This window comes from Peromyscus maniculatus, chromosome 1 (assembly GCF_049852395.1).
Source record: "Peromyscus maniculatus bairdii isolate BWxNUB_F1_BW_parent chromosome 1, HU_Pman_BW_mat_3.1, whole genome shotgun sequence".
In the NCBI taxonomy this organism is placed as follows: domain Eukaryota; kingdom Metazoa; phylum Chordata; class Mammalia; order Rodentia; family Cricetidae; genus Peromyscus; species Peromyscus maniculatus.
The window spans coordinates 163,062,102-163,082,363 of record NC_134852.1 but is presented as its reverse complement, the minus strand read 5'-3'; the positions used below and the strand labels follow the sequence as shown (position 1 = coordinate 163,082,363).

The 20,262-nt window shown below is 52.3% G+C and overlaps 2 protein-coding genes across 3 annotated transcripts in view; one reads left to right on the top strand and one right to left on the bottom strand.

Moving 5' to 3' along the window:
* Positions 1 to 3,622, top strand: part of Tmem132a (transmembrane protein 132A) — an 11,659-nt gene extending 8,037 nt beyond the window's left edge. For both annotated transcript variants that reach the window (XM_006993837.4, XM_006993836.4), the window contains exons 9-11: positions 1,265 to 1,538; positions 1,698 to 1,889; positions 2,303 to 3,622. In XM_006993837.4, coding sequence (XP_006993899.1) covers positions 1,265 to 1,538; positions 1,698 to 1,889; positions 2,303 to 3,346 — 1,510 coding nt within the window. In that variant the 3' untranslated portion in view covers positions 3,347 to 3,622. The remainder of the gene's footprint in view (positions 1 to 1,264; positions 1,539 to 1,697; positions 1,890 to 2,302) is intronic.
* Slc15a3 (solute carrier family 15 member 3) lies at positions 109 to 20,262 on the bottom strand. Its single transcript, XM_006993835.3, has 8 exons — positions 18,980 to 20,262; positions 13,507 to 13,784; positions 8,867 to 9,014; positions 7,419 to 7,529; positions 6,719 to 6,887; positions 5,748 to 5,906; positions 4,143 to 4,298; positions 109 to 3,825 (listed from the first exon to the last, which is right to left on the bottom strand). The coding sequence occupies exons 1-8, from the start codon at positions 19,535 to 19,537 to the stop codon at positions 3,671 to 3,673; spliced, it is 1,734 nt and encodes a 577-aa protein (XP_006993897.1). The 5' UTR covers positions 19,538 to 20,262; the 3' UTR covers positions 109 to 3,670.

Below are 20,262 nucleotides of genomic sequence, written 5' to 3'. Positions count from 1 at the left end.
ACCCAGGCTGGGGTCTGAAACTCCGCCCACCTGCTGTGCCTTCTGCCCCTCCAGCCTCTTTTAGTCACTTTACGTGTCGCTGTGACAAAGCCCCTTGACAAAGGAAACTTAGGAAACGGGGGTTTATTTGGCTCACAGTTCAAAGTACAGCCCGTGATGGAGGGTCCGTCTCAGTAACAGTTCAGACAGCTGGACAGGTCGCATCGCATCCAAAGTCAGGAAGCAGAGAGATAGATGCACGCTGGTGCTCAGCTCACTTTCTCCTTTTTATTCAGTGGTGGGACCCAAGCTGGTGGAGTGGTACTGCCCATAGTTAGGGTGGACCTTCCCACCCAGTGACCCTCGTTAAAAAGCTACCTCACGGGCTGGAGAGAGGGCTCATCAGCTGGGAGCGCTGACTGCTCTTCCAGAGGACCTGGGTTCAGTTCTCAGCACCCACGTGGCAGCTCACAGCCGTCTGTAACTCCAGTGCCAGGGGACCTGACTTCCTCACACAAACATGCAAGCAGAGTATCAATGCACATGTTAAAAAAAAAGCTACCTCACTGTCATGCCAGAGATTCGTCTCTTAGATGAGTCTGGATTTTGTCAAGTTGACACTATTAGTGGTCACCTGCCTTTGGCCACCAGAACCTTGGCCACTGTGGTGTAAACTGGCAGCCTCCACATTCCCTCTCCCCCAGCTTCCTCATCCGCTATAACACATACGAATTCTCTTTGCTTGGCTTGCTGCCCATGCTTCTCCAGCTCCATACTCCATCCCTGAGAATGTTCACTGCTGTATACTCCGAAGCCTTGACTGGCCCAGGCTCCATAAAAATAAATGATACTGGTTAGTGGGGAGGCTCCCCAGAACCTGAGGGCAAGGATGAGGTGCCTGGGCCTCTCAAAGTAGAAACTGAGTTGCCACCCCCATTGCCTGGTCACCTTCCCACACCAGCGGTATCCAGAAATAAGTACAGCCAGCTGGATAGATGAGCACATTTTACCAGTCAACTGGGGTCTGGGCATCCCCGGCCTGATCAGGAAGACTTGGCACCCAGAAGGGAGGGGATTCAAAACAAAGTTTGAAGAACAGGAGGCCTACACCAGCCAGGCGCCTCTGGTTACTATTGTTTTTGTCATTTGTGCAAGCCGAGGCATTAAGCTTCCATTTAGAACCTCTAGATGGGTGGCTGGGCAGGGCCTTGCTGGGCTGGGAGTGTGGGCAAGGCGTGGTCTCCGGTGGGCGGGGCCATCACTGACGCCCCGCCCCACCCCGCAGGCAGCCGGAGCCTGAGGCTGCGGTCGAGGAGGCAGAGCGCCGCTCCCGCGGCTGCCGCCTGCAGTACCAAAGAGCAGGTGTGCGTTTCTTGGTACCCTTCGTGGCCCACCCGCTGGACGGTGGCCGCCGCCTCACCCACCTACTCGGCCCTGACTGGCTGCTGGATGTGACTCACCTCGTGGCAGCCCACGCCCGGGTGCAAGATCCTCGCATAGCCTCCTTGGAAGGCGGCCGCATCCTAGTGGGACGGGAGCCTGGAGTCACCTCCATTGAGGTGAGTCACCACAGGGGACGCTAAAGAGCAAGACTCCGCCCCCTCCCCCCCAGGGTGCGGGTGTCCCCAGAATGTTCCTGAGATGCTGGGAGACTGTGTGCAGGAGACCCCCACCCCCACCCCTACCCCCACCAACTTTCATTTGCTTCCCACTCTTAGGTTCGTTCCCCGCTGTCTGACTCCATCCTGGGGGAGCAGGCGCTGGCAGTGACAGACGACAAGGTCTCAATGCTGGAGCTGCGAGTGCAGCCGGTGATGGGCATCTCATTGGCCCTGAGCCGAGGCACGTCCCACCCTGGGGAGGTCACAGCCACATGCTGGGCCCAGTCGGCTCTTCCAGCCCCAAAGCAGGTGATGGCTGGGGGTCAGGGAGCATGGTCAACAGCTATTGATGGGGGCTGATGGTGGAGGAGGATGGGAGGAAGTGGGTCCTGGTACTTGGACCCCTTGCTCTAGGGTTTTCAAAATAAGGACTACTTCCCATGCGGTAGTGAGTTCTCTGTGGCTGGAAGTGATCAAGCAGTGGCTGGCTGGAGTATGGCACTGGGGGGGTCACTAGGCTCTCCCGAGGACTCAGACTCCTGGGCTGAGCGGCAGACAGGTGATTGACATGCATCCCCTCTCTCCCTGTGTTTTGTCCATTTGCTTGTGTCTCTCTTTCCTCCGTGCTCTTTCTTCCGTGTGGCCTGTCACTGTGGGAGTGGTCTGTGTGTGCATGCGTGCGTGCCCTCGCGTGTCTCTGCCTGTGTCTGTGTGCCCTGCAGGAGGTGGCCCTCTCCCTGTGGCTGTCCTTCTCTGACCACACTTTGGCCCCTGCCGAGCTCTACGACCGCAGTGACCTGGGGCTGTCGGTCTCAGCTGAGGAGCCCAGTGCCGTCCTGCCGGCTGAAGAGCAGGGAGCCCAACTTGGTGTGGTGGTGAGTGGGGTGGGTGCCGAAGGGCTACCCCTACACGTTGCTCTGCACCCACCGGAACCGTGTCGCCGGGGCCGCCATCGTGTGCCCCTGGCCTCAGGCACTGCCTGGCTGGGGCTACCCCCTTTGCCCACACCAGCACCTGCCCTCCCCTCCAGTCCTGCCCGGAGCCCACCATTCACAGAAGCCACTGTGGAGGGAAAGCGGCAGGTCGCAGGTGGTATGGGGGGCCATGTGGATGTTAGAGGCAAGTTTGAACGGGCAGAGGAAGAAGCTGGGAAGGAAGAGGATGAGGCCAAAGAAGAGGAGGAAGACGAGGAAGAGATGGTGCCTGCCCCTCAGCGTGTCACCGACCTAGAGCTGGGAATGTATGCTCTGCTGGGTATCTTCTGTCTGGCCATCCTCATCTTTCTGGTCAATGGTGTGGTCTTCGTGCTGCGCTACCAGCGCAAAGAGCCTCCCGACAGCGCTACGGACCCTTCCTCCCCCCAGCCCCATAACTGGGTCTGGCTGGGCACCAATCAGGAGGAACTGAGTCGGCAGCTGGACCGTTGCTCCTCCCCGGGCCCACCCAAGGGGGAGGGGGGCTGCCCGTGTGAAAGTGGGGCAGGAGGGGATGCCCCAGCTGTGGCCCCCGGTGCTTCAGAGGGCACTGTTGGCTCCTCAAGCACCCTGGCCCGCAAAGAAGCTGGGGGACGTCGGAAGAGAGTAGAGTTTGTGACATTTGCGCCAGTTCCCCCAGCCCAGCCGCCCGAGGAGCCTGTAGGGGCCCCAGCTGTACAGTCCATCCTGGTGGCAGGTGAGGAGGACATCCGCTGGGTGTGCGAGGACATGGGGCTGAAGGACCCGGAGGAGCTTCGTAACTACATGGAGAGGATCCGGGGCAGCTCTTGACCACTCCCTGGCCCGCCAGGTGCAGCTTCGGCCACCAGCCCAGGCAGTGGGGACCAGTGGGATGTCTGGCTGGACTTCTTGCCTGGCCCTCATGTTCATCCTCTGGTGCTTGTTGTTCCGAGTCCCTTGCTGGGTCCCCTCGGGGACCGAACCCAGGCCCCCTCCACCCCACCCCTTGTCGTGGACCATGGTCAAGAGGGAGGGCGCATGTCCCTTATTTATGGGAACCACTTCATTCTAATGTTGGGTGCAGAATAAATGAGAAGAGAATGGGCACAGCTGGTACTGCTATGGCACTGTCTGTCCGGGTGGGTAGAGACTAATTCAGCCCCTGACCCTGTTGGATGAGCTCTGGGAAGCTGGGTCCTGACGAGTCCTCTCATAGCGACCAGCAATCCAAAGAAACAGGACAGCCGTGACAGCCTGAATGCCGGCTAGCAGGAAGAAGTAAAGGTCCATCTGGCAGTTGTTGATGTTCCCTGGGGACAGAAGGGCTGGCATGAGGTGGGGGGGCTCCTTGAACTAGCAGCTAAAGCCATACTCCAGTGGGTGTGGTCTGAGAGCACTGGGTAGAGAGTCCTCTAGGATTGTAACTCCCCAAGTGTCTCTTGGTATGTTTCCCGTTCCTCTGTTTGGAGACTTGAACACCAAGGGAAAGAGACCACTCGGCAATGGCTGAGTTCCAGAAGCAGGAAGGCGCCTCTGAGGGCCACAGAGTGTAAAACACACGAGTGCTCAGCCCATCCCTATACCTCCCTCCATTCCTGTCTTCTGGGGAGGGTCCCCTCTCACTCACCAAAATCCTTGGGGCAGTGCATCCAGCCCCCAGGCAAGGACAGTAGGGCCACCAGGCCAGAGCCCAGCAGTGAGCCTACCCCCGAAAGGCAGAAGAAGATGCCCATGATGGCGCCCTGCATGGAGCGTGGCGCTTCTGAGTAGGCGAACTCGAGACCTGTGGAGGAGAGAGGGAAGGGACTTGGGCTGCAGCGGGGAGCAGAGATGGGCCCCACTGCCAGCCTCCCATTGTGGGGGAGTCACGTTCTCCTGCCCTCCTTTCCAAGCCTGCATCCTAATTCCCTTGGGCTGTGCGTCCCCGTGACGGACAGCGCCTGCATACCTGTGACATGACACATTTTATCTGCCCTCCTCATCCACATCCGATGGAGCACCTCCCCTGGACATCATAAACACTGCCCCAGAGCTCTGACTATTCTCCTTCTTCCTGGGCATCCCAGTGATGGGGGGGGGGGGTTACATCTTAGTCAGCAGCTTTTTCAACTTCTCTCCACTTTCTGTGCCCACCTTCCTTCCACACCATCGCCGAATCACTTCCACCCAGCATCTAAAATAGTTCCCAAATGTAGGCCCCCCTTTCTGTCTCATTCATCTGTCCTGGGCCCTGATATCATGCACACATGGCTGAGTAGGTCTCTGGAAGCTTTTTGGTTTTGTTTTGCAAGACAATTTCCCTGTAGCCCTGGCACTCTGTAGACCAGGCTGGGCCTCGAACTCACAGAGGTCTGCCTGCCTCCACTGGGATTAAAGGCATGTGCCACAATTGCCTAGCTCTCTGGAACTTCTTGGAGGCTTCTATTCCCTGTGTGACTGATGGGAGGATGGAAGGGTGCTGTTGGCCTCAGGGGACACTTTACCATCCAGGCTCAGCCACGGGACCCACTGTGACTTTCCGCTCCACACTTCCCCCTCCAGCGCTTATTGCCCCCTGGCTCATGCTATTCCCACTGCACTGAAGGTCCTTCCTGTACTTGCTGACTTCAGCTTCCCCAGAAGCCCATCTCCTCCCCCCTCCCCACCTTACTCACAACCCAGCCACACTCTACAGTCCCCAGTTCAGCACTGGTGGTTTTTTGTTTGCAACTTGAGCTCACAGGGTCAGTTTTATCATCAAGATCTAGAATTCCCATCATGGCCTAGAGGGAGAGCCTACCCAACCCTTGTAGTTTTGGCTTCCTGACTAGGTTGGGACAGGGTTGGTGTGCGTGTGTGCATGCATGCATGCATGCACACACTATAGGACACAGTGCTGAGTTCCAGAAGGGAGGAGCACCCAACCCAGGGGATTTTTGAGAAAAGAGGCAGGAGGAACAAGCCGACAAAGGCAAAAGGTAGGAGAATGCACAGCACAGGAGACATATGGAAAGTGCCTTTTAACTTCCAACTCCCCGGGGTCTGCTGCAATGGCTGACTCAAGCCTGAACCCAGTGCTAGCTGGAGAGTCCCTCAGACCTCACCGGAGCAGGTGCAGACCTCATTCAGAGTCACTGCTCCCCTCCACACAGAAGGCAGAGTGCTATGCCTGTGGTTCCCTCCGGGCTGGAGGAGCATACACCCAAGCAGAGCTCAGCACCGGTGTAAGAGCTGGGGAGGGAATCCAGGATACCTGCGATGCTGGCAAAAATCTCACTGATCCCGATGAGCAGGTACTGGGGGATTTGCCACCAGATAGGCAGTGGTGCCGCATAGTACAAGTCCTGCCCAATCAGCTGAGGCACTGTCTGGTTGGCAGCGATGTACCGTAAGCGCTCTTTCTCCAGGACTCCTGGGGGGTTGTGGGGTGGGGAGCAAGAAAGTACAGTCAGACCACCTCAGGCAGTTTAGAGCTTGAGTTCTTTTTTGTTTTTTGTTTTTTTGTTTTATTTTTTGCCTTGGCTGCTAGGAAGCTCAGCTAGATTTTGTATCTCCTAGGAGTTCTTACTAATCCAGAGTCTGTTATGACATTCTTTGCAAATGAAGAAAGTGAACCTTAGATTGAGAAATCAGCCCAGAATCACACAGGTGATAAGCAGTCAGGGCTGAATCTTAGTCCCAGGATATCTGGTTTTCAAGCGGGCCTACTTTCCATAAGATCCCATGGCTAAGGTTAGGTATTATGGTAGTATTTCCAGCCTGGCTTTCAGGTTTATTGTCTCCCCTTTGATGCTGGGGAGACATTTTTGCCCTGGTGAATGAATCACAACCAGATAGGGCACTTGCATTCCAATCCTGGCCCTTCCACTGGCTTGTTGTGCAAACCTGGGCGACTCACCTAACCTTTCGGAGCCTCCATCCCCATACACAAGAAGCAATAAAGCCCCTGAAATTGCTGAGGGTGGAATAGGAGAAAACACTTTAAAGAAGATAGATGCTTCAGGTTTGTGTTACACATCATTTAGCTTTAATTTCTTCAGCCTCTACTTTATCTATTTAATTTGTTTTCAGAGAGTCTCTTTAGCCCAGGTTGGCCTTGAACCCTCCTGTGTGCCGGGGACTACAAGTGTGCACCACTACACCCAGTGTCTTTCACTCCCTCATACTGTGTCTCCAGGACAGACCTCTCCCTCAAGGCCCGAATGAACATGATGTATCATGCACCTGCCGCGATGATCGAGGTGAACCCAAAGAACATGCCCAGGGCCATCTTCTGCAGAGCGGAGGGCAGAAGCTTGCACCTCAGCAGCAGAGGATCAATCAAGTGGTCCTTGACAGGGACCAGAATCAGTATCACCACCACATTGGCCAGCAGGAGCCAGGCTTCTGGGATCTGGGTGGGAGAGGGCCGGGAGAGACAGGTTGGCAGAGCAGAAAGAGCTCTGGGCTGGACAAGGTCCCTGAGTAACCCAGCGCTAGTGCTCGGGTCCCACCCCCATCCCCCATGGAACTCAGCTTTCTCAGCTGTGAAACTAGGGGACAGGATTACACCAGGGAAGGCAAAGTTCTTCCTGGACACAAGTTTCCATCATGAGCGCAGCATGGAAAGGATTACAGGGAAACAGGGGAAGAGGCAGCATTGAACAGGGACCTATGCATGCACAGGGGGTGAAAACTGGGCAGTAAACACAGCAGGGGCGGGGGACGGGGACACCTAGTTCCTGTGGGCAGCTGATCATGCTGAGATGGGGGGCTGGATGTTGCACATGTTCCTCCACCCTGCTGGTTATTTTCTTGTGTCCTAAGCCTGCCACATCACTGAGGGATTGGGGGTGGGGGTGGTGTGCAGGCAGCTCCATTTCCTCTTGTTCTCACAGGATGCCCCCAGCCTGGCTGGGGCTGACCACACACTTTACTCTCTTACCCTGTAGTTATTGTTTTCTGATCTCAGAGCCAAAGAGCTATTGCTAGGGTTGGTCCGGAAGATGTTGGGGATATGGAGGTGGAGACCTTGCAGGACGTAGGTGGACTGCATCTGTGGAGAGATGGAGGCGGGTCAGGGTGGAGCTGGTCACTGGACCTCTGACTCCAGGAGGCTTTGGGGCAGGCATTCCTCAGCAGCATCCCTTCGCAGCTGGCCCTTCCCTCAGTCAGGGAAAGGCACTCCCAACCCCTTTCTCATGGGGAGGCAGCGTTGAGGACGGGGTTTTCTGATGGTCTCAGGCCATGAGCAGTAACCACAGACTTATCCCAGAGCTTGGCCGCAGCTGCTCAGATGCCCTTCCCACTGTGTCTCCAGGTCTTGCACAGGGTGGGTATGGATTAGTGTTTATTGAAATGGGGGGAGATAATGATGACATGGCTGTCTCCACTGGGAGTTGTCATCTGAGTCCTGAAGGTTGACACAGCCAGGCAGTATAGAGGTACTGATCTGCCAGCAAGGCTTTGGACACAGCTCCTGGAAGGAACAGGTTTGGTACTCCTGCCCCTTGCTGTACCAGACATTGGCACTCTAGCTGCTATGAAGTGCAGGAGACTCCAGGTAGGGGATACTTTGGGGGTCACTCATGGCAGCAACCACTGTAGCCACCGTGGAAGGATGTCAATGTCCTGACAGTTGGTATGGACATCTTCCCCAGGTGCTTGTACCTGTGGGACAGTCTGTACCACCCTGAAGTAGCAGGCTATAACCCTATCTTAGGCTCTCTCCAATGAAGAGGGTGTGGGAGGCAATGGCCTTGTTACTTAGGGATAGATTATGTTGTGGGATATTTGTACACTGTGTGAAAATGTATTACTATGATTGGTGTGATAAAAAGCTGAACAACCAATAGCTTGGCAGGAGGGATAGGCGGGACATCCGGACAGAGAGAACTCTGGGAAGAAAGCAGAGTCTCCAGTGAGAGGTAGAGAAAGTAGCATGGGCAGTATGGAGAGATGAGGTAACAAGCCATGCAACAGAATATAAATTTAAAATAAGTGGGTTAATTTAAGTGGTAAGAGCTAGTGGGACAAGCCTAAACTAAGGCCAAGCTTTCATAATTAATAGTAAGTCTCCATGTCATTTTTTTGTGAGCCGGTGGCCCAAAGAAAAATCTGACTACAAGATTAGGTTGCTACCCTGACTCCACACATGTGAAAGCACATGCACACATGTATGATGCACATGCATACACTCACATGCATATTAAGTCTATGTACACATGCACATACATGGACACACCCACATGTAGAAGCCTGCACACACTTGCATGCACACACTCACACATGCACCATTATCCTGGGGAGGTAAAGCTGCAGGCTTCTATGGCAGGGGCTGAGCCCACGAGGGGCTGGGGTGCCAGGCCCCAGATCAGAAGGCAGAGGGGCTACCTGGAAATACACCATCCAGTAAGGCACAAGGGTCACCATCACAGGCAGGAGCTTCACCAGCACCTGGAAGTTGGCCATGTCTTCTTGTGGAGAAGGACCCCACTGGTGAGACCTCTGATCAGGCAGCAGGTGGGCACCCTCAGAGTCCCTGTAATCCATAGAAAGAGGAGGAAAAAAAAAGACAGCCACAACTCGGCTCTCTATAGCACTAAGGCCACCATTTCCACCTCAACCATCCTCCTCCCAGGATCCCCTTTGAGGGCCAGTGAGATGACTCAGGTGAGAAAGGCATTTGCCTTTAATCTGAGTTTCGTTCCCAGGGCCCACACAGTGGGTGGAGAGAACCAATTCCCAGGTCCCTGAGAATCCCAGCCATTCCTCCCCTCCATTACCCCATAAAGGCCTCTAGCACCAACTCCACTACCCTTCCCGTCACCCCCACTAGTGAGGTGATCGATGTCACCCAAGCTGTTACGGGTGGCCACCAGACTTACACCACTCTCAAGCTACATCCAGCCTTCGGGTTTGGGGGTGGTAAAACCAGAGAATGAGGAAAGCAGAGCCTTCAGGGATTATGCTTTGGTTTTTGCCTTGTGGCATCCATTTACCACGAGAACTACGGAAGTCGCAACACAAATCTAACTCAGTCGCCCACAGATTTGATGTACCCCAGTTCCCTGGCTGCTGACCCCAAGTCTATCCTCAGTGGACTTAGCGGTGAAGTGGAGAGTGGAGGTGGAGAGGCAGAAACGGAAGGGCCATCACAGGAGACCCGAGAGACTGACCAGCACTACAACCTTTGCCCTTTGCCCTCAGGGTTTCTGAACCTCTCTCATCCAAAAGTCTTGAGCTGTCCCCTGAGACTCCAAAAGGAAAATGTCCAGCTGGTCTTCTTCAGGGGCAGCCGCCTTAAACTCCTCCCCTCCCAGCATTCAGTGCTGTCCCTCAATAGTGCTGTGGTCTGTTTCTCTTGCCAGATCCAGGCTGGCTTTGTGACTCTTTAATCAACAGAGAGAAGCAGATGCCATGCTTTGTAAGTCTAAGCCTCTGTAACCTTTAAGAAGACCCACAGCTGCTTCTTCCACCCACCTTCTGGAACATTCTTTCTTAGAATGCTCCTTTTCACATCCCAGACACCGTCCCCCAAGAAGTGCAAGCTACAGACCAGGCCACAGGAAGGGGAAACTTAGGCTTTCACCATCAGTCCCAGATGAGCTCTGAGCTCACCATCTACCACCACCATTGAGAATGTTCTAGAACTCAGCCCTTTAAAGCCCCCAAATGACCTGGTGATGTCGAGCGCAGCAGAAGACACACCCCGCAAACCGGAGTTACCCATGGCATTTGAAAGAGGATGAAAAGCTGGTGCTCGAGTCAGTGAGTTGTGGTGTGGTTTGCGAGGCAGTAACAGCTAATTAAAACCACCAGACTCCACGGCACCTGCAACTTCACTGACTGACCTCCAGCAACCGAGCAGGCTGGGGAAGGCTGGCACATCACCCTTTTGCTCTAGACCCCACTGACCCTGGCTGGGACGGGTCCAGCCAGGAACTAGAGACAGATTTTTTTGGCATACGTGGTCAGTTTTACACATAAGAATCTTACTCAACTATAAGGAACAATGAAATTATGAGATCTGAGGAAATGGATGGCACTGGAAATTATATTAAGTGAGGTAGCACAGGCTCAGAAAAATGCTGCCAGGTCTCTCTCCCATGTGGGTCCCACCTGCTAACTATTACATATGTGCATGTATGTGTGAGTGTGTTTAGATGCTAGGAGACTAGAACAGGGACTGGGAGAGGAGAAAAAAAGAGGCTTGAGGGAGGGGTTAGGAAGGGTAATAGAACACATGTGATAGAAAACTGGAAGAGAGACTGGGGTAGCGAGGAGTGGGAACAGGGAGATGAGGAAGGGGAAAGGAAGTAGGAAAATGCCGAAAGGAAACCTGCTATTTTGTAAGCTAATTTAAAAAGAGATGGTGGTGGTGCACACCTTTAATCCCAGCACTCAGGAGGCAGAGGCAGGCGGATCTCTGCATTCAAGGCCAGCCTGGTCTACTAAGTGAGTTCCAGGACAGCCATGAATACGCAGAGAAACCTAGAGATTGGAGGTACAACAACGTGGCTCAGTAGGTTAAGGCACTTGCCACCAAGTCTGACGACCTGAGTTTGATCCCTGGGCCCCACATGGTAGAAGGAGAGAACTGACTCCCACAAGTTGTCCTATGATCTCCATATGCATGTTGCAGCAGGCACACACACACACACACACACACACACACACACACACACACACACTGTGAGATATTTTGATCGCACTCTGACAATAAAATTTACCTTGAATCAGAGAGCAGAGTTAGCTACTAGCTGACCAGAATTAGCCACAGAGGTTTTGGAGGACCCAGGAGATATAGAAAGACACAGGAAGTAGTGGGGGGGGGGCTTAGAAAGATTGGAGGCCCTTTTGGATGGAGGAAGGAGAGAGAGAGGAGGTCACTGGTCACTTCACCACTTCTCTGATCAATCAAGTTTTTACCTCGATATCTGACTCCCGAGTTTTATTTAATAATAGGACAATATAAATAATTGCTCTGCATGCACACACAAACACAAACTAACTAAATAAATAATATCTAAAGACCAGACCAGATGGAAAAGACAGAAGTAGCCAACCAAGCATGTCCAAGGACACCTGGAGTCAATTTCTCTCAGGTGTGAGTTCGTGAGGGAGGGAGCCATGACAGTTGCTTTCTAGTTCACTTAATAACAGAGTTGTTTATTTTAGGATACTTAGATCAACTGTGACTACACCTTTGACCTTTGCTCTTTGCTCTTTGTCCTGGGAATATCTGATCCTTTTCTTGTCTAAGAGCCTTGTGTCATCCTTTGAGACTCAACAAAAGGATAACGCCAGGGTAGTCGCCTCCAAGGAGTCAGATCATATCTCCAGGAACTTCACTGTGGCCATCATGTTACCGACCTACTGATTGTCACTGGCAGGCCACCAGCAGTGTTAGCTTTTATTGCCAATCCCACCATACCCCATCACTGCTGCTGCCAAGACCGTCACTGTCTTCTGCATTTCTTTTTTCCTTTTTAAAACTGTGAATGTGTATGTACACATTCATGTGTGTGTGTGTGTGTGTGTGTGTGTGTGTGTGTGTGTGTGTGTGCTTCTGTGTTCAGTGCATGTGCACAGGTGTCTTGGTTAGCTTTAACTGTCAACTTCTGCACACAGCTTAGACTCACCTGAAGAAGGGAGTCTCAAGCAAGGCGTTATTCAGATAAGATTGACCCATGAGAATGTCTATGGGGAGTTGTCTTGATTTTAATTGATGTGGGAGGACGCAGCTCACTGTGGTGGGAACCATTCCCTAGGCAGGTGGGTCCTGGGCTGCATAAATAAAGCCAGCATGAGCCTGGGCAAGCCAGCAAACAGTATTCCTTCATGGTTTCTGCTTCAAGTCCCTGCCCTGACTTTCTTCAGCAAGAGGCTGTAAGCTGTGAGCCAAAATAAGAAAGTAAGCTCTTTCCTCCTCTAAGCTGATTTTGATCATGGTGTCTGTCACAGCAACGGAATGGAATTAGAACAGTATGTGTGCACATTCCTGTGTGGACTGGGGGTGCATTGAGTGTCTTTCTTAATTCCTTCTCCCTATTAACATGTTGTTAAATTTTAGTGTGTGTGTGTGTGTGTGTGTGTGTGTGTGTGTGTGTGTGTGTGTGAGAGAGAGAGAGAGAGAGAGAGAGAGAGAGAGAGAGAGAGAGAGAGAGAGAGAAGTGCACATGGAGACCAGAGGACAACTCACTGAGATAGGGTTTCTCATTAAACCTGGGGCTAGGCTTTTGACCAGCAAACCAGTGATCCTCTGTCTCCACCCAGCAGCCCCCCCCCCCCACACATACACAGTGCTAAGGTTACAAGCATGTATATGACCATGCCTTGCTTTTCACATGAGTTCTGGGGGGTCTAAATCCAGCTCCTCATGCTTGTACAACAAGCGCTTTATCAACTGAGCCATCTCCCAAGCGTGAGCGCGCGCGTGTGTATGTGTGTGTGTGTGTGTGTGTGTGTGTGTGTGTGTGTGTGTGTGTGTGTGTGTCTACAGGTGCACATGTGCGCATGTGCATTAGAGGCTAGAGAACAACCTTGGATATCATTTTTAGGAATTCCGACTGCCTTCTTTGAGATGATCTCTCATTGGCCTGCAGCTCACAAATTAGGCTAGGCTGTATGTTCAGCAAGTCCCAGGGACTCACCTGTCTCTACTTCCCCAAGCTGAGATTATAGATCTGTGCCGCCATGATGGGCATTTTTAGGTCCTAGTACTTGTAAGGCAAGCACTTTACTGACTGGGCCATCCCCTCAGCCCTGTCCTTACGATTTCTAATAGAGGATCATCGGTAACGCCACCACCAGCACCAGCACCAGCACCACCAGCACCAGCACCAGCACCACCACCACCACCACCACCAGCAACCCCATCACTGTAACCACCATTCTTCATCATAGCAGCTCTGACTATGACTCGAGGGCAGGTTCCCATTCAGTGCCACCCCTGAAACAGAACCAGAAGCCCAAGAAGTTGGATCTGGCTTCCCCCAGGGGGCTTAGCAGCCTCCTTTACCCTCTGCTACCTGGAAGAGTGCCGGGAACAGCAGCTTTGGAATGCGAGCTTCAGCATAGTTGACACTTGACTGCCTGTTGGGGGCTTGGTGATGAAGACGGGGGTAGCAAAGAGGAAAATGAAGAACGCCAGGCCCACGAGGCCCACGATGATGCTGTAGCCATACAGGAAGCTGATGTTCTGCTCAATGAAGGCCACCACCAGCAGGGACAGTATGGCACCCAAGTTGATGCTCCAATAAAACCAGTTGAAGAAGCGACGGGTGGCATCCTGTCCGAGGTCCATCACCTGTCATCCAGCCAGGGACAAGAGTGAGGGAGAACCCAGGAGGTCCTCTGTACACACATACACTCCACAGGAATGCTTCTGGGGTCAGCAAATAAGCACATTCCTAATCTCTGATTACTAAATATATATTCAATAAATATTCATTAAATGAATAATGAATATATTTTTTCATGTATGTGGTGTGCATGCATTTTTGTATGTATGTAGGCACACATGTTCGGGGGTGCACATATACATATGGAGGTTTGGGGCTGATGTATCAATCACTCTTCCACCTTATTCAATGAGGCAGGGTCTCTTAGTCAAACCCAGAGTTCACCAATATGCCTAGTCTCCCCAGCCAGGTTGTTCTGGAGTTCCCATCTCTGTTGTTTAAGGCTGGATTTACAGGCAGGCCACCAAGTCCACTTGGCATTCTGTGTGGGTTCTGGGAACCCAAACTTTGGTCTTTATGCTTGCACAGTAAGCAAGCTAATTGCCGAGCAATCTCCCCAGTCCGTGCATACATCCTTCTCTTGAGAGCCAGTTAGTGGCTGAAACACTTTCACCCAGCTGTTTTTCTATGCTCATGACACACATTGGTTTTTACTGTCACCAACTAGGATGCACGACAGATGTCTTCAAGGCCATTTTGTTCACTTCTGGTTGATTTATCCTTTGTCTTTGAACAACCCATGCTGTGCAATACTTTCATAATCAGCAAAATGTCCATGAAAATCTCAGTTCATTCCACACTATTAAATGTGATGTATGCTTACTAGTGGCAGATCAGACTGAGATCGGCTAAGAATTTTCTCTGAAGCTCGAGTTGCAAACTGAGTGTTGCCTGGAAGCTTACCCCCTCTGATGAGCTACCATCCCTTCTCTGCATGGTCAAAGATGGAGAAACAGGTGGTGGGTGGAGGTGGTTCTGATGCATAGCCCTCACAGCAAGCTCTGACCGTATGAAAAACATCTTTCTCAGGCCCCTTAGCAAGGGCAGATGTCACCCCAGGATTTAGGACAATCTACAGTAGATCCTCCACTCTGCCCTGCTGTCTCCGGTTAGCTGCATTGGCCTCATTCCCATTCCCAGACCATGATTCTGACTCAACAGCTCAGAATGAAGGCCCAGGCTCCTGCATTTCTAAAAAGCCAGAAGAACTCGGGGTTGCTTCTCAAATGAATCTCTGCATTCTTGTTTGTGCACATGTATGTGCATGTGTTTGTGTGTGTGCATATGTGTGCAAGTATACTGAGGTTTATGTGTGTGTGTATGTGTATATGTGTGCATGTATGTGTGTGTGTGTGTGTGTGTGTGTGTGTGTGTGTGTATTGCTGAGGTTTATCTACGTGTGTGTGCACTGGGGTGACAGCACTGTGGTGACAGGCATGTGTCTTATACTGTGTTTTGTTTTTTTAAATTCATTTCTTTTTATGTGCATTGGTGTTTTGTCTGCAAGTATGTCTGTGTGAGGGTGTCAGATGCCCGGAACTGAGTTACAGACAGTTGTGAGCTGTCATGTAGGTGCTGGGAATTGAATCTGTGTCCTTTGGAAGAGTAGCCAGTGCTCTGAACCTCTAAGCCATTTCTCCAGCCCCCACACTGTGCTTTTTACAAGGTTGCTTGGACCTCACCCCAGGTCCTCACGCTTTTGTAGCATGTGCTCTCACCCCTTTAGCCCTACCTTCCATGCTGAAGACCCAAGTGAGGGCCTCAGGCATGCCACACATGCGCTCTACCACTGAGACACATCTCCAGCCCCCTTTGACTTTTATTTTGAAACAGATTCTCATTAAGTTGTGGAGACTGACCTCGAACTTACTCTGTAGCTTATGCAGAACTTGCCATCCTCCTTCCTAAACCTCCCAAGCAGCTGGGATTCCAGGCCTGTGGTACCAGGTCTGGCTAACAGCCATGTTTCAATAACCACCAAATCTTAGAATCCATCACCATCCTTCCGCCCATTCCAAACATGGAATATGTATTTCCACTCACTAAGAGGATTCTCCCATGCTTTCCCTGCAGCTGTTGTGCTGAGGAAGAGATAAATGTTTTTCTCCTTATCTAAATGTAAAATTATAATCCATACAGATGTGCTCAAAATTGCATTGCCTTGGGGATTCTCCCTTGGAGAAGGGAGGAGGGGCATTGCCATGTCAGCTTACTGAGAATCCTTGCCTGGACCTTCAAGCAGAAAATCGAATACGCCCCATTATGAACAGCTACTTCCATTTATTAATTGGAAGTAAGTACATATGACAAGTGTAACTCGAAGGGAACAACCAGGCAGCCCATGCGGGATATAAATGAGTCCTTCCAGAATAAGCGAATACCGTGTGGAGAATGATGGATGGCCCTTCCTGAAATCAGCAAGTGTGCTAAACTTGCAGCTCCTATGCGCGGCTCTTTTCCAGATGATGCCCAACTCTCCATCTCCCTAGACTGACTGCCTAACCTCCTGATGCTGGGCAGCCTGTCCTGTGCTCTGGTACCCCAATCCTGTGGCCACACCCATCTCTCCACTGCAGTAGAGCCATTTTTTGTTTTGTTTTTGTTTTTTGAGACAGGGTTTCTCTATGTAGCCCTGGCTGTCCTGGAACTCACTCTGTAGACCAGGCTGGTCTGGAACTCAGGGACCCACCTGCCTCTGCCTCTTGAGTGTTGGGATTAAAGGCGTGCACCACCACCACCCGGCCAGTAGAGCTATCTTTAAAGAGCTCAAATCCAGTAAAGTCTACCCTGCCTCGGGTCAGTCTGTCTCTACACTGTCCTGGGGAGCAGGTTACAAAGACAGCAAAAATGACCAGGATGTGGGAAGGGAAAGGAGCCCCTCAACCCAGAGTCTGTTTTGAAGCCATTCACCAGCTGAGAATCAAGAATTCCAGCACACTGAACGTTTGTTGTGATGGTTGCCAACATAGAAACAGTATTCATCTTATACATAGTGATTTTATGTTAAAATAACGACAGCTGGCCAGAGGAGACAACTCACTGTGTAAAGCTGTAGATGTCACAGGAGGCTCAGTGATCTGGCCTCTGGGCAACCAGTTCTGCCACCAGAAGGAAAGAGAGAAGAGGTGCTTGGTGTCTGGGGCCTCTGGAGGTGTGGTGGCAAGGCCATTGATGAGAGACCAGAAAACAGAGCTGGCCTCCTTTAGGGAATTTTCACAAGCTCGCTCCAAGAATCCTAAACTGCTAGTGGCAGAATTCTCCGAGCTGACAGAGCTGCCCTGTGACCTGAGCTTTGAGCAGGGTTGAATTTTGATCAACAGGAACTGCCCAGATTTGCATGGCTCCCATTTGCGTAGTTGATAACACACAACTGGAAGTTCTATCCATAGCAGCTTGTGCAAACCTTCCACAACTGTACACTGCCAGTCTGGGCTGCCTTCCTTCATGGGGGCACAAATCACACGCCAGGAAATGCCCGTCAAGAGACTCATCCTAACCACATGGAGAGCCACACGTCATTATTCCGCGCTGTAGGTGGCACACCACCCTTTCCTGGCCTCTGTTCTTTGCAGCACACTCAGTGTCAACACTCTTCTTTCTATTCTGTTTTGTACAATAAGCTTGCTCCTTGCCCGCCAGCTCCTGTAAGAGTTGGCCACCCCTATCTGCTCCAGGGTTTCAGGGCAGCTGGGAGTGGGTAAGTAGTGGATGTCAATCAAAAAGTAAAGTCAGTAGAAGATGAGACATTCCTTTCTTCAAGTATTGGGAATCTCCTGGTCAACATAACCGGGAGGGAGAGAAGGATGCCCGAGGCCCAAGCCTTCTACAGATGCCTGTATTTCCAGCTCCAAGGGACCCAACACACTCTGCTTACCTCTACTATGCATCTGCTCATACCTGTGCACATATACTTGCAAAGGCACACACATACACACACTATATATATATATACATGTTATTAAAAAGAGCAATCCTCAGTAAGGACACTGGTCACTATGAGGTACCGGGTTGTGGACATCAACTGAAAGACATAACTTATTTGAGAACTGCCTGACTTATGAGTGCTTTATGAGGCAAACAAAGTGAATTAGAGAGTAAGTACATTCAGTATGGCCTGACCACACTGCCATATCACCTGTCCTCCCTTCCATGGACACCTCATCTTCCCCATGCCTGTCTATGACCATTTCTGCATTCTGCCTGTGATCATTCACACAGTGTGTGGCTGTTTTAATAATATTCTCTACTAGTTTATTTTATTATCAGCTGTACCACTTGAGCACAGCTACCAAAACAGGGCCGTGCCAGCAAGACTTTAAGTTAGACATGTAACAAATATTTATTGGCTTTGTTTTCCCCATATGCCACAGCATGTCCCAGGGGAATGTCAAGGGCTGAGTTCGAGGTGTGAACCTGGCTGCCCCTCTAATGAGGGGCAAAGATGAGATCCGAATATGTTTGCCCACTGCCTCTGGTGTTGCTGGGTGAGAAGAGGCTGGCTGGCTCCTGCACCAGCCCCCAGGCCCCACTGATACATTAGGACAGGGCTCCCGCTGGGACCTGAGGCTCAGCGGCCTCACTAGCCCTCATGACCTGCTGTTCTCTGTCTTCTGAGATAAGTTGAGAGGCTACAACACTACCCACCTGGCGAATAGTTAAGAAGGCCAAGTTAAAACAGGAAAAGCAACTGGGCATGGTGGCTCACATCTGAAATCCCAGCACATAGGGACCCTAGTCAGGAGGACTGGCACAAGTTTGATGCCAAGCTGGATTACTTAATGAATTCTAGACCAGTCTTGGCTACAGAGACCATGTGTCAAAATAAGACAGACAGACAGATACATGCGTGCATGTGTGTGCGCACTTGTGCGTGTGCATGCACGCACATATATGCACACACACATATTACTGGGCAGGCATGGTGGCACACCAGCATTTGGGAGGTGGAGGCAGTAGCCTCAGGAGTTCAAGGCCCTCTATAGCTACAAATCGAGTTGGAGGTCAGCCTGGAACGCTTAAAAAGAAAAATCAAAGGCACTTGGCCTGAGGTTTGGGACATGGCTTAGAGGTGGGGGCTATGTCTAATCTTACTGAGGGTTGCGTGACTCTTTCAAAAGCAAGCTGCTCTTCTGTTTTCATATAAGGAAACTGGTGTAGAGAGAGGAAGTGGTCTCTGAGGTCACTCTGGAGGCTAGACCCTCCATCTCAGGATCTTCATTCCCCCTGGGCGCCATGGCACAATGCCTCTCTGGCCACTCACCTGGTCAGCCCCGAACGAAGTGAGGTTGCTCCTGACAGAGCTGGCAGCCAGCGCCAGCACCAGCAGCACCAAGTAGAGGGTGGTCGCGCAGTAGGGGCTGGACCAGGAGCCTGGACAGTCTGCGGATGGGCAGGCAGGTTCCAGTGGCAACTCGGGCATCTCTCCGCAGAAGGATTTGCGGCCGTCTTCGGTGATGGTGGTGAGCAACAAGCCCGAGGCAGCCAGGTAGAGCACCAGGCTGAGCGAGATGGTGAGATAGCGGCCCAGGTACACATCGGCCAGCCAGCCTCCCACGGGAGCCAGCAGGTAGGAGGCGCCCAGGAAGAGCAGTGTGGCCCTCGACGCTTGCTCGCCAGGCCAATTGAAGTTATAGCTGTTGAGGTAGAGCACAAGGTTGGAGGTGACACCAAAGAAGGCCGCGCGTTCCAGCATCTCCACCAGCAGCACGGCGGCGGCCGCTGTCCGTCTCCACCGCGGGGGACTCCGCCGGCCTCGAGCCACCAGTGGCTGCCGCTCCCCGGACCTGCTTGGCTGCTCCTGAGCTCGAGGTGCAGACATCGTGGGCCTCCTGTCTCCGTGACTCAGATCCTTTCCTCTGCCCTCCCCTCTTCTCCCCTAGACCGATTGCCCTCTTTTCTCACCCCTTGTCTCCTTCTCTTTTTCCCTCAGGTCCCTCTCCTTGCTACCCAGATTCGATCTCCACCTTAATTCTTCACTCTCTCCTTCCACAAGTTCTTGTTCATCTCCTCCCCAGCGCTTCTCTTCTACCGAGTGTCTCCTCTCCTTCCTCCACTCTGGCCTTGTCTGTCCCCACACCCTATCACCCGCTTGCCTCACTTCTCCACCCTCCCCCTCTTTCCTGCTAGTCCACCCCGGTCCCTACTGCCTTTTCTCAACTGTTGGCCCCCTCTCTTAGGACACCTCCGCCTCAGTGCCCCCTCCACGGGCCCTGCCACCTCCTCCACACACCCCTGTTGGCCTGACTGCCTCCCTTCCTCCCCCCAAGTCCCTTCTAGCTTTTCCTCCCGGTTCAGACTGTCCCTCTCTCTGCTTCTTAAGAAACTCTGGGCTTCCCCTTTCACTGGCCCTGGACTGCCTGCGTCACCCAGATTTTAGGAGAAATGAAAGCCCGTGGGTCACAGGGTCCCTTCTCACCCAGCTTTCTAAAAATCTCCCTTCTCCTGGACTATTGTCGGCTCCCCCGCCCGAGTCTGCTGGCTTTCCCAGGGCCAGGACTGGAGGCTTCCTTTCCGTTTCTCTCCACCCCATCCTCCCCGCCCCCC

Bases quoted from the DNA above. Each gene is read 5' to 3' on its own strand.
- Slc15a3 (XM_006993835.3), bottom strand. From the start codon at position 19,537: ATGTCTGCACCTCGAGCTCAGGAGCAGCCAAGCAGGTCCGGGGAGCGG. The intron at 9,015-13,506 runs GTAGCAGAGGGT...TATGGATTACAG, and splicing joins TGTTCCCGGCACTCTTCCAG to GGACTCTGAGGGTGCCCACC. The intron at 3,826-4,142 runs GTGAGTGAGAGG...TTCTGTCCCCAG, and splicing joins GCACTGCCCCAAGGATTTTG to GGAACATCAACAACTGCCAG.